The sequence below is a fragment of the Miscanthus floridulus genome, chromosome 1, assembly GCF_019320115.1.
Source record: "Miscanthus floridulus cultivar M001 chromosome 1, ASM1932011v1, whole genome shotgun sequence".
Taxonomy (NCBI): Eukaryota; Viridiplantae; Streptophyta; class Magnoliopsida; order Poales; family Poaceae; genus Miscanthus; species Miscanthus floridulus.
Window position 1 is genome coordinate 79,207,006 of NC_089580.1, and position 13,320 is coordinate 79,220,325.

At 50.9% G+C, this 13,320-nt stretch overlaps 3 protein-coding genes across 3 annotated transcripts; 2 read left to right on the forward strand and 1 right to left on the reverse strand.

Moving 5' to 3' along the window:
- Window positions 1-13,320, forward strand: part of LOC136536627 (transcription factor LRL3-like) — a 172,086-nt gene that overhangs the window by 127,555 nt on the left and 31,211 nt on the right.
- Window positions 278-4,819, forward strand: LOC136487833 (uncharacterized). 2 transcript variants are annotated; one of them, XM_066484950.1, is made up of 8 exons: window positions 278-413; window positions 539-709; window positions 2,557-2,629; window positions 2,742-2,788; window positions 2,927-2,983; window positions 3,347-3,529; window positions 3,624-3,656; window positions 4,449-4,819. In XM_066484950.1, the coding sequence occupies exons 2-8, from the start codon at window positions 560-562 to the stop codon at window positions 4,488-4,490; spliced, it is 585 nt and encodes a 194-aa protein (XP_066341047.1). In that variant the 5' UTR covers window positions 278-413; window positions 539-559; the 3' UTR covers window positions 4,491-4,819. The 2 variants fall into 2 exon arrangements, with proteins under 2 accessions (XP_066341047.1, XP_066341040.1); XM_066484943.1 differs by lacking the exon at window positions 4,449-4,819 and adding an exon at window positions 3,741-4,436.
- On the reverse strand, window positions 10,904-11,719 carry LOC136459211 (uncharacterized). The gene has a single exon (XM_066459094.1). The coding sequence runs from the start codon at window positions 11,717-11,719 to the stop codon at window positions 10,904-10,906; it is 816 nt and encodes a 271-aa protein (XP_066315191.1).

Genomic DNA, 13,320 nt, shown 5'->3' on the forward strand with positions numbered 1-13,320 from the left:
AAAAGGTGTCCTTGTTTCCTCCATTCCAAACGATCTTCTCTCGTTTCTTTCCTCTGTTTCTGTTTCCTTCACATTTTCTGTGAAAATCCTTTGAACCAAATGGGGTCTTATAGATCTTATATTTTAGGTGTTGTTTGAGATAGTCTAACAGAAGTGGCTGCGGCAGTAAATATGGATACCGAACAGGCAGTGAAGTTCCGGATGCCACCATTATCCACCCCAGCAGCGGCAGTGAGGTTTAAGTCCGGCTTCCTGCCTTCTTTATATTAGCATGCTTTCCTCCGCTCCAATAGGCCACAGCAGCCTCGGCTCTCTCCGCCGTGCCTCCCTCTCGCCTCCGACGCGGCTTCCGGGCGCCTCCTCGCCGCTCCTCGCTCCTCTCATCTCCTTACCAGGACGCCTATCGACCGCTGGTAGGTAATCGATGCGCAGCGATAAGCCGATAAAAGGACCGATTTATCTATTCTCTGAGTTTTCTCACCGCGTTACTACTACTGGCAACTTTTAATTTCTCATTTTCTCCACGGTTTCTTCCCAGAGCTTGTTTCTTCGATCGCTGATGGAGCAGCAGGCGATTCAGATTTATCGACAGCCGTTGGAAGAGCCGGAGATGTTTTGGGCGCCGATTGAACAAGCGGAGCAGGGACTCTATGGCTTTCTTGGCGATCTGCAGCTCAGCATCGCGAGTGGCAGCCCCCGCGGACTACAGGTAACGAGGATCGCCTCCTCCATTACACTTATCCGTTGGTCGCCAGCTGAATCTGGGGGAAAAATTGGATTTTTTTTTTGGTTGTTGGATGAATGCAACCAAGCATCAAAGTTGGCTCCTTTTTACTAATCTCTGCCTGCATTTATGCTTCTTGGTTCCACTGCGTTTTTGACGGCTGCGTCCTTGATGTCCGACGGTGCTGCAGGAGATTAGTGAACATGCAGTGTCGTGGGTTTTGTCTGGTGCTAAGGCACTAGGGCCACGTTTAGATTGCAAATATTTTCAACTCGATGAATAGTAGCACTTTCGTCTTATTTGGCAAATATTGTCCAATCGTGGACCAACTAGGCTCAAAAGATTCATCTCGTGATTTCCAACTAAACTGTGCAATTAGTTATTTTTTTTACCTACATTTAATGCTCTATGCAAGCGGCTAAAAATTGATGTGATGGAGAGAGAGTGAAAAAACTTGGAATTTGAAGGTGATCTAAACAAGGCCTAGGGGAGATTTTGGGGGGCTGTTCTATCTTTCAAGGGCGCGAATGTGTTAAAAAAACTAATCCTCGTCGAATGCCGTGGAATCGGCTCGTAATTGGGTTGTTTCTCTATCTTAATACAATACAATGATCCCCTAGTCCTCGCAAAAAAAAGTGTTTGAGAAAAAAAAAATTGGTGCAGGCGAGGCCACAAGTTCAAAATCATTTAAAGCACCTTCAGGTTGTGCCCGCCCTCGCAAGTTGTGCTATTACTGAACCAGCACCACATGTGCTTCTACTGAAATTTTATAGGCCATTTCACATGTGCTTCTACTGAAATTTTAGGGCCGAAAGGTACGCCGTGCCTTGCCAGAGGAAAGGCACCGAATCTGAGTCCCCGCCGATTGGTGTCATTTGTTTCAAAAAGTCAGCTTTTTTTTAATTTCAAATCTTCAGAGCAGTATCTCTCAAACTCCGAAAAAACACCCTGCACGAAATCAGGGTGTACAATCTAAACAGGACCACTCGTGTCACCTTGATCTCCAGAAGTCCAATAACAAGATCCATCTGTTGTAACAATACATCCTGGTAGTTTTTCTTTTCTTTTCTTTTCTTTTTTTTTAGCAAGATTGGCAGGGACTCTGCCTTTTCATTCAGTAGGAAGCAGTTAACAAACTGTACAGCAAAGATAGTCTGAACAGAAAAGTGAAATAAAAAAAAGGACATTAAAGAAACGTAAACATAAATAGCTACAGCCATCCAAGGCCTGTAACTATGAGAAACTATTCAGGGTCCTCTCTTGCCATTTGAAACAACTGAATGTCATCTTTTATTGAATCCAGCAGACGCTGTACATCGGTAGCTTTGTTGTTGAAAACTCGCCTGCATCGCTCCTTCCATAGATTCCAAGTTGTGTATACTACGATTTGTGCACGTTTAGATTCCATAGAAAACTCGCCTGCTGTATGTCCCCTGCGCTGTGTTCAAGTGTGTCCACCAGTTTTTGATCCTTGATGAATGTTGGTTTTGCTTCAATCCTCGCTCTCCTGACCAGACCTCTACCTGCTGCCACACCTGCTTGGAATAGGGGCAGTTGGCCATCTTGGTAGATCAACCTCCAATTCTTGAGAATAGCCATCTTCTACTAAAGATTACCTGCAGAAGGTCGACATTTGATTTGCGAAGGCACATTCTACAGCATGTTAAGGCTGAACATCCTTTTGTTACATTAAGTGAAATTTCTGGATGGTCATCTTCATCACTAGTAAAAGAAATAGACCCATGAGTCTCTCATCAATGCGCCTGTACAATTTCATATGTTGTAAAACAAAGGAACAGGGCAATCAATATTGACGTTATGTTTTCTTACAGATAGAGAATATCCTACAACTGCTGGAACTGGAAGGGCCCCAAGATCAGACAAACCTAAATGATTGGTTGTCAGGTATGTGCAATGTTTAGCTGTTACTGACAATTCCCAGGGTTCCCTACACATGGTAAATACCATTATGGCATTATCTATGGCTTGGAGGAACATTTATAGAACTTTATTGCAGGTGATTTGCATCCATCTCCGTTGTTGGACACAAATGCCCATTATCAGGTATGGTTGTCAAATTTATCAAATAGATATTCTGATGTTTAAACTTTAACCACCTGGTAGATTTTTGCACAAGTAAACTTTTAACATGCTAGATAAAGCGGACGACATAAGGTATTGACAGTCAATTTCTCATGTCAGACAAAATGTAGGAGAAGTGGCCGAAGAGGAACTCGGAAGAGGAGGACGTCCCCATGGGTAGGCACAAGTTTATTGTGAGAACATCCCTTTAATTGAACTAACAAAAGAAGAAACGAAAAAAATGATGAAAAAGTTGCTTGTGTACAAATGCTTGAGAAAACTATTTGTATCTGCTTTGGAGAATTTATTAATTATTTTTCTCCATGATTAAATAAACAAAAACAGTTAATTTTTTTTTAATGGATAAAAAATACAATATAATTTTCAAGTAACCAAACCATTCATTTCGTTGTCAAAGTGTGTTTGAAAAATTAAATTTAATATTTTCATTGCACCCTCTTTTGTATTCAGATTCTTTCTTAGCCTATCACTATCACCCATCAGCTGAGAAATTTTACATGACTTTTGGTTGTTTGACAGAACCCGATGTTCTTTGAAAGTCGTGTTAGTAGGGAGTACACACGTAGAAAAAATAATAGCCGGTGGACTGCTAAAGAAGTGGAGATACTGGTACAAGGTGTCTCTAAATTTGGTGTTGGACGATGGGCCTTGTTGAAGCAGCAATTTTTCAAAACGTCAATTAGGACATCAGTAAATCTTAAGGTGAAGTATATTAGTAATGCATTGCACTATGAAGTAAATTCATTCTTAGATGCTATTCGCTAATATGATACTCTTGTATTGTTTCATGGTTCAGGACAAGTGGAGAAATCTGTTGAAAGCTTACCAGGTCAGAATCCCATCTAATAAAAAAGTGTTGTTTCTTTAACCTTCTAATACTAACTGCTAAGTACATTTCTTGAATTCAATCCAGGGAAATTCACAAAAAACTACACAACTGTATCTTGAGCCATCATTGGTTGAACAGATCAGGAAGCTGGCAGCAAAACAACCATATCCAAATAAAAGGCACCCATAGGAACTGCGACTTAATCGTTGTATAGACTCTAGCATGGAGTTAGCCTTATCTAAAACTAAAAGGGAAGGGAACGGTAGAAAGCAGGTTATTTATGAAATGGAGGGAGGGTTTTTGAAGTGAACATGCTGAATCTTTTACTTTTGCCCATCTCTGTCCTTTGTAAAGACCAAAACCACTCTCTGTAAAATGTTTGGTGGTTCAAGGAAATTTAGCATGTTTAGTATGGTTTTTCTCCTGAGGCCTATGTTCATTTTCAGTTTTTGCTCATTTGGTGCTTAACCACAGCAGGGACACTGATCTTGTTGCTGTGACTTCCATGAGCCTTTACATGGTGTTGGAAAATTTTGCTTGGCTCATTCTCTAGGAGTGGCAGCAAAGTAGCAATCTAGAAACTTACTGCTTATGAGGAGCAACTTGTAGCTGGCTTAACCCTGTTTGCCATGTTATCAGTTGGTAGAAAAAAATTACCTGAGTTCCTGTTTCTCTCTGTAGTATGCTGTAAAGTACAGGATTCAATTTTGGTGTGTGGAAGGTTCTATTCATAGAAATCTTGGAATATTTGAACCACACTGAATATTAAATGCTTCATGGGAATTGTTGCAGTTGCAGGCTGGCATATACTACTCAGAAAGTAAAATGCAGTAGATCATTTTCAAGGATACAGAATGGGGCACCAATTGGCCAATTTGGAAAGGTATCCTTTAGCAGGACGTGGGTCTTGTAATCCTTGCTTGAAAGTTGGAACTTGAAAGAATGTACTTTTGATCTTCTTTTTCAATTTTCTTTTCTTTTTATTAAAACTTTTTGGGAAGTTTACAACTCAAAAATATTTTGAATTTTATATATTGTACTCCAACTGAAGAAGTTTGAATTCTGAAGTGTCTGCATCTGGTGTATTCTTTTACAGTTAACATCCAGGTTTGCAGTGTGCAACCAAAGTTCATACTCTGACCTAGTTTGTGGTGCTCTCTACATATATCAGCCCTCTATATGCAATATGCTTCAAATGCTCGTATTTATTTATGCAGCCGTTTCTCTCTCGCATTTTTTTTTTTTTTTGCATATAATATGTTGTTGAGACCTTTTTTCTCAAGTTTGTCCATGAAGCAGCATACGGAACCAAAATTTCTGAACCTGAACCTTCAGCTGCGTTGATAGACAAATGCAGCTTCGGCCTGGTTTGTCTGAGCACTGAGCATTGAATATGCAGACATTAAACACGAGTGGTCTATCTGTCATTTACAGTATAGTGCACACCTTTGATGACTGGAGATTGTTGGATTAGATTCTCTCTCAATTCTCGCTGGAACGCTCTCCTTTCCTCTCTCGCTATCTGTGGTTTCGCGACGAACTCGATGAACAGCGCCGTGAACTCGACGAACACGCGTTCAAGCACAGAGATAGGGAATTGGCGCAGCGCACAAACTTACTGCCTTTTCTTCTCCTTTTATTGACACACACCATTACAGGCTCGGCAAGGCCACGAACACCATTGCCCACGTCATGATCTTCTTGCTGCGCCATCCCACAGCCACGGAACGTGGGTGTCAATACCGGGCCAAGTTTCACCACTCACGCACACTTGCATGGAAAGAAAGACGCACACGGCGCTGAAGTGGCCGCGCTCACCGCTAATCTAGGACACGCCTAAAATAGAATACATGTAACACAACAAAATTTATCACAACAATCTCCCCCCTAATTATGTTGCGTTGCTCTTGTGTTGATGATGCCGCTCCGAGCACGCAACTCCTGCAGTCGATCGCGTGGAAGCGGCTTCGTGAGCAAGTCCACTAGCTGATCTCCGGTCCTGACGCAGTCCGTCTCCAAAGTGCCATTGTTGATGCAGTCTCGAATGAAATGGAAACTGAAGGAGAATATAATTGGTGGAGATTGTGTTATATTGCATTGGGCCTCATGGGTTGATTATATAGAGTACATAGGACTAACCCCTCACATGGTTAGACAATGTGTTACTATTCCTAATTACTCTAACATCCCCCCGCAGTCACAACGGGAGCGCCGCAGACGGTGAGACTGGAGAAGAAGCTGAAGCTAACACCCCCTGCAGTCATAACAGTCGATGCGGCGCATATGATGTGGCTGGAGAAGAAGCCAATGAGTCCTCATGCAAGGCGGTAGCCCTTTGTGCCGATGTCGAGGTAGCCGAGCGTGAGGGCGCAATAGCCATGGTCGAAGAAGCCGTGCTGAAGATGACCGAGGTCGACGTAGTTGTGGTCGGATTGCCATGTCGATGGAGCTGTAGGCGCGCGAGGGGCGCCATGATGATGACGGAGACGCGTCGAGGCAGTCGTTGTGGAAGGGGGCGATGCCGAAGTCAAGGCCGTCGTAGACGTAGAAGAAAGGTGACGACGCAGTCGAGGCAGACGGGTAGGAACGGGAGGGTCGATGCCGAAGTCGATGCAGTCAAGCCACCTGTGCGCCAAGGCGTAGGGTGGGTTTGCCAGTCCCAGCAACGCATCGGGGATGAAAGCATGCGTCGGTGTTGCCAATACCAGGCGTACAAGGTAGAGGGCCCCAACCACGGTGATGTTGTCGACGTGGTTGTGCTGGACGAAGAAGAAGCAGTGCGAGAGCAGACGCATCGGCGAGCAGGGCTCAGCGACGATGCGAGGGGTGCGACCGGCGAGCATGGCTCAGCGACGGCGCAGGTAGCGGCAAGCTTGATGACGAAGACCCAATCAGCACGACGAAGACCTTGTGCAGACGGATGGCGCAGCAAAGAGTGCGCAGTATAGTCGTCGATGCACATGGGACGGTGATGTAGATGCAACGGCGAAGCGGACACACGGGCGGCGGTGCTGCAGCCCGACGAGGCGACATGGCAGCAAGCCAGCAGCCCTGTTGCTCGGAGAAGATGCGCATAGTACTCGACGATGGACGTCATGGGAGCCAGGTGGATCGCGCATAATCGGTTGTACGGACCGAGTATGCGTGAGGTGGAGCGACGATGGAAGAAGCCGGCGGAGGCGTCCTGATCTGTGGTGGTGATGACGAACCGATGATGTAGACATGCGGACTGAATGACCGAGAAGCGACGCGGGAAGGCATCCCCTCGGCATCGCCTGCCCCGGCCAGGACGCACAGTCGAAGATGTAGATGTCATTGTAGTCGATGCCGATGCCGGAGTAGGTATGCGCGAGGTCGACTGGCGATGGGTGACTCAATCCCGATCAGTGATCGGGCAAACCAAAAAGATACAGCAGCAACAGATTAGGTGTACCCTGGCAACAGTGCACCTCAGCGTGGCTCGTCCCGGCTCGCGGCACGAGCTACCGGAGTCAGACGGGGCGGGGCGCACGGCGGGTCACGGTCACGCGAGGTCGCACGAGGATGACGCAGATTGGCCGGCCACCACCATGGCAGCGTGGTGTTGGGGTCGATCTGCCCAGGCCACCACCACGGCGGCGCGGGGTGGGGTGATGCCCAGCATCCTCCACGGCGAGCGCGGAGAGGGCGGCGCGCGCCGCGAGAAGACCCGATCTGCCGCTTGACGACGACAAAGAGGGCGCGGGATCAATAGGATCTGGCGCCTAAAGAGGTGGCGCTGCCCCCGGCGGAGATCGATTTCTCCCTGGGGGCGCGCGGTGCGAAAGCGGCGGCGGCTAGGGTTAGGATCTAAACCTAGGCTTTGATACCATGAAGGAGAATATAATTGGTGGAGATTGTGTTATATTGCATTGGGCCTCATGGGCTAATTATATAGAGTATATAGGACTAACACCTCACGTGGTTAGACAATGTGGTACTATTCCTAGTTACTCTAATAGAAACGAACATCAATGTGCTTACTCCTTTCGTGAAGCACTGGATTCTTGGCGAGAGCCAGCGCAGACTTGTTGTCGATGTAGAGCAGCGGCGTGACAGCCTTCACGTTCACCAGGTCCGCCAGCAACCTGGAAGCCAAACTCCTTGGCATGCCACAGTGGCACCGGCGATGTACTCTGCTTCGCATGACGATAGCGCCACTACACGATGTTTCTGTGACTGCCAGCTCACAAGGCTCTGGCCGAGGAAGAAGGCACCAAAGGTACTCTTCCGATCGTCGTAGTCCCCGGCTAGGTCGGCGTCACTGTAGCTGATCAGCTCCAGTGCACCCTCACCGCATCTATAGACATAGCCGTGAGAGCGTGTACCTGAAATGTACTTGAGGAGATGCTTGACGGCGCTCTAGTGTTCTGTTGTTGGCGCCTCCATGAACCTGCTCACCATGCCCACCGCGAACACGATGTCTGGACGCATATGCACCAGGTACCGCAGACTCCCGACGATGCTGCGATACACTGTGGCATCAACAGGTGGGTTGGAGCTCACCTTGCTCAACTTCAACCGTGGCTCCATGGGAGTGTTGCACGGATTACACCCCTTCAGCCTGGACCTTTCAATGATCTTGTCAGCGTACGCGCTCTAGCACAATGTGATGCCGTTCGCGCTCTGCTGCACCTCGATCCCCAGGTAGTAGTGTAGAGGGCCGAGATCACTCATGCTGAAGAGCCTTGCCATCTCCTCCTTGAAGCGTTTGACCTCCGTCTGGTTCACCCCAACCACGACGAGATCATCCACGTAGACACCGACGAGTAGCAGGTCATCATCGGTTCCGCGCACGTACACGGTGTGCTCCACCGCGCTGCACCTGAACCCAAGTTTCAGCAGGGAGCTGTCTAACTTGGCGTTCTAGGCCCTGGGCGCCTGCTTGAGCCCATACATTGCCTTGTGTAGCTTGTACACCTTCCGCTCCTTACCCTAGACAACATAGCTCGGCGGCTGCTCGACGTAAACTTCCTCCACCAGGTCGCCATTCAAGAACGCTGACTTCACATCGAGGTGGTGCACCGTCCACCCTCGATGCGCGGTGATGGCGAGGAGAAACCGTACTGATTCTAGACACGCCATAGGCACAAACACCTCCTCAAAGTCAACGCCGGTGCGCTACACGTACCCCTTCGCCACCAAGCGAGCCTTGTGCCTGGTGATGTTGCCGTCGGCGTCACGCTTGATCTTGAACAACCACTTGAGCCCGATCGGCTTTGCTCCAGGCGGTGCTTCAGTGAGCGTCCAAGTCTTGTTGTCAACAATGGACTTCAGCTCCTCCGCCATTGCCATCTTCCACTCCTTATGACCCGATGCCTTGTCGTAGGTGGTGGGTTCCTCATCGATAGCCAGGAGCAGATCGCCATCTACCACCAGCTCATCGTCGTCGTACAACAGGTTGTCCATGATCCTAAACCGATGTGCGAGCCCCTCATCGTCGTCCGCATCCAGCATCTCCAGCGCTGCGGAGGTAGGGGACACGAACTCGACGGGGACCTAATCCTTCTGTGGTAGTTCACCTTGCCACGGTACTGGACCTCCTTAGAATCATGGCGTGCGCGATGATGACATGGTTGTGGGCGCCATCGATGAAGCTGACTCCCCAAGCATGGAACCCGGTGGTGTCGAGCTCGGTGGGGTCGGTGCCGCGCCTAGTGATGCAGCGCGACCCCCCGGTGAGACTGTCGTGGAGCCGGGTCCTACTAGTGTGGCAGCGACCGTCTCCTCTTTGCCTGGACTCACCCATTCATCCTCCACCACAAAACCCCCTTGCTCAACACTGTTCATGATATCTCCATTGTCACCTTCGTCAGATGTGCCGTAGTCCTAGACTGCCCCTTCTTCAAACACCGTGTCGCGCGTGATATGCACACGGTTCGTAGTGGGATCAAACACCCTATATGCCTTTGATCCCTCCTCATAGACGATCAGCACCATCTTCTAACTCTTGTCGTCCAGCTTCCCGTCGTTTGGCTTTGTGACCTTGACATCGTACCACGCCTCATATGGCGTCCGGCCCACCAGGCTCCGTGTCGGGGCTCGATTCAGGAGGAAGACAGCTGTCATCACAGCCTCCCCCCAAAGCTAGGCCAGAACATTCTTGGCCTTCATCATGCTCCGCACCATGGCGAGCACGGACTGGTTCCTCCGCTCCACCACACCGTTTTGCTAGGGACTGTACGGTGCGGTCAGGTGACGCTTGATGCCGTGCTCGGTGCAGTACTCGAGGAAGCTCACCGACATGAACTCCCCCCACGATCAGTGCGGAACGCTTGAATCTGCCGCCTAGCTTCATTCTCGACGCCGGTGCGCAGGCGTTTGAACGCGTTCTCGACGTCCGACTTGTTTGCGAGCTGGACTGCCCACATGTACCTAGACATATCATCGACGACGAGCATGATGTACTTCTTACCACCGGGAGTTGGCGGTGTCACCGCGCCGCATAGATCGCCATGGATCAGCTCCAGGGGCTTGGTGGCGCGGTACTTGGCCGCCTGCGGGAACGACGCTCGATGCTGCTTCCTAGCCAGGCACGCGTCACAGACGTGCTCGACGTGCTCGATGGAGGGCAGCCCACGCACCATGCCACCGCTACTCATCTTCTATAGGGCCTAGAACCCCAGATGGCTGAAACGAGCATGCCACCTGCACTCGTCGTTGTCGAAGCTTGCGGCTAGACACACCGGCCTGGTCGGCTTGAGCGGGAGGATGTATAGGCGATTAGGCGTGCGCTTCACCTTGGCCAGCAGCTCCTAGCTCCCCTTGTCCCACATTCGGAGGACGCCATCGTCGATGTCGATCTTGTAGCCTATTTCGTCGAGCTGCCCGATGCTGAGGATGCTGCTACGGAGCCGCGGGATGTAGTATACGTCATGGAACGCCCGGTGGCCACCGTCCTTCGACTCGAACAGGATATTGTCGTGCCCTGCTATCTCCACCAGGGAGCCATCCCTGAACTTCATGGATCCGATGACACCGTGACTGAGCTCGGAGAAGATGGACGTGTCGCCGGTCATGTGATTCGACGCACTGGTGTCGAGGTACCACTTCAACTCTCCATGATCACCGCCATCCTCCATGTCCGGCATGACCTTGCGTTCGTTGAGGAAGACATGCTCGACGAGGCCCATTTTGTGGATGACCTTCTCCACCGGGGTCACCACGGTCATGTACAGAGAGGCCGTCTCCTCCTCCACCTTGATGAGGTTGGCCTGAGGCTAATTCGCCTACGCCGCCGCCTCGTCGCGCTTCTTCTTCCGGCACTCCCACTTCCAGTGCCCAGACTTGCCGCAGTAGTGGCAGGCGTCATCATTGCCCTCCCGGCCGTTGCCCCCTTTGGGTGGCCCTGAACGCGTTTCCTTCCCGTGTTCCTTGCCGTGGCCCGTACCACCGCGACGCTTGCCGGAGCCGGCTGGTGCCTTGCTGCGCCTCGCCGACCCGTCGGAGTTGAGGTTGAGGCAGGACACGAGGCGCGCCATCACCTGCTCCTCGGTGAAATATAGCTTGCCGTCGATCTCCTTGCCTCCGCCACCCGAGCCTCCGCCGCCTTTTCCTCTCCCACGATTGAGCCGTTCCTCAACCGCCTTGAGCCGCCCCACCAACTCCTCCAGGGAGACTGCCTCGAGATCAAGGATAGTCTTGATGGCCACTGCAATTTGATGGAAGCGATCTGGAACGGCTTGAAGAAACTTATGGATGATCGTCTCTTCCTCGTAGGCATCACCCAAGATGGTGAGCTGGTCGGTGATCTTGGTGATGCGATACGCGAAGTCATCGACGGTCTCCCCCTCCTTGAAGGCGAGGCCGTTGAACTCTTGATGCAGAGTCTGCGCCCTGGCCTTCCGCACTCGATCGACGTCGATGTGGCGTGTCTTCAGTGCATCCCACGACGCCTTGGCCGTGGGCTTGTTGGCCATCGTCCCGCGGAGCTCCTCCGGAACCGCCTTGCACAGCGCCTCCAGGGCGTTGCGGTCGTCGGTGAAGCTGTTGGTGCCGACATTGATGGCATCCCACAGGTGCCTGCCCTGCAGCATGACGCGCATGAACGCCGCCTAGTCGGTGTAGTTTGTTCTCGTCGGCATTGGCCACCCAGCGTTGTTGCCGAGCTCCTTGACCGTGCGGTGAAGCACCAGCCCACAATCATCCCCGCCGCTACCTCCAGAGCGGCCGCCGGGTGGAGACCAAGACCGCCGCCGCCACGGTGACCTTGAGTTGTTTCTCGGCATGAATGCTGCGGTGATCGCTCGGTGACGATCCCAGCGACGAAATCGGGCTCTGATACCAGTTGTTGGATTAGATTCTCTCTCAATTCTCGCTGGAACGCTATCGTTTCCTCTCTCGCTATCTGTGGTTTCACGACGAACTCGATGAACAGCGCCGTGAGCTCGACGAACACGCGTTCAAGCATAGAGACAGGGAATTGGCGCAGCGCACAAACTTACTGCCTTTTCTTCTCCTTTTATTGACACACACCATTATAGGCTTGGCAAGGCCACGAACACCATCGCCCACGTCGCGATCTTCTTGCTGCGCCATCCCACAGCCACGGAACGTGGGCGTCAATGCCGGGCCAAGTTTCACCACTCACGCACACTTGCATGGAAAGAAAGACGCGCACGGCGCTGAACTAGCCGCGCTCACCGCTAATCTAGGACACGCCTAAAATAGAATACATGCAACGCACCAAATTTTATCACAACAGAGATGATGAGAACATCCGTATTCATGCTTACAAGGCCAAACGAAAACCTGAACAGTTAGTGGAAGCATGATCTAACGATCCAAATGACCAATTCTGCTATAATAAGCCTGGGATGGGAGCAATCCTCATCTCGGCTCTGAAACAGTCTATCCACTGCTTTAGGCCTCGTTCGTCTTACCCTATATTCGATTGTTTGGCTTTTTTTCAGATGGAACAATGTTTTTCTCTCATAATTCAGCTAAAATAATGTTTTCGGTCAGTTTTAGCCAAAATTCTGTCAGCCGGAGCTGCTGTCCACTGCGCCATGTGGTAAAAGGGGACTGGGGACGCACATGATCTCAGACCCAAAAATGCCAAATTCACAGACTGTCAGACAAAATACAGTTCGCTTTTTAGCCGCTGGCACAGAGCCAATGGCATGCAACTTCTTCAGGGCTTCTTTGCCGCACTTGCGCACTGCCCACACTGGCTGCATCAGGTATGGCCATTGGCCACATCCTTTCTCGGACTCGCCGTGCTGTTGCTTGTCCTCACCGCTCGCCAACCGAGGCTCTGTCTGCACGCCAACCGAAGCTCTGTCTGCGCGCCAACCGAGGAGGCGGAGCATTGCATTGCGCACGGCGGGACGTGGGGACGCCCACTCCGCCGCTGCCTTTGTTGGTTGGTTATAGCTGTACCGCTGCCACTTTGCTCCGGCCGCTTTCTCCCTCCTCTCCTTTTCAGATCATCAGTCGACCGGGGGGCGGGCTGGGCCAGGGCGTCGCCACCGCCACGGACTGCCATCGTCGCCGTCGCCGTCCCCGTCCCCGTAGCCAGCGTCACCACGTGCGCCACAGCCTGCAGCGTTGGTTGGGCTGGCCTGTTCGGTCAGTGCGTGTAGTGTTTGGGCTCCTGGTCCATTTCCAGGCACTCAGTGGGCACTCTGGGGCTCTGGGCCACTGA

What these genes read in the sequence shown, in the direction of transcription:
- LOC136487833 (XM_066484943.1), top strand. Translation starts at nt 560, where the DNA reads ATGGAGCAGCAGGCGATTCAGATTTATCGACAGCCGTTGGAAGAGCCG. An exon ending in CCTAAATGATTGGTTGTCAG is followed by an intron (nt 2,630 to 2,741) that starts GTATGTGCAATG and finishes ACTTTATTGCAG; the next exon opens with GTGATTTGCATCCATCTCCG. An exon ending in GGACATCAGTAAATCTTAAG is followed by an intron (nt 3,530 to 3,623) that starts GTGAAGTATATT and finishes TTCATGGTTCAG; the next exon opens with GACAAGTGGAGAAATCTGTT.
- LOC136459211 (XM_066459094.1), bottom strand. Translation starts at nt 11,719, where the DNA reads ATGCGCGTCATGCTGCAGGGCAGGCACCTGTGGGATGCCATCAATGTC.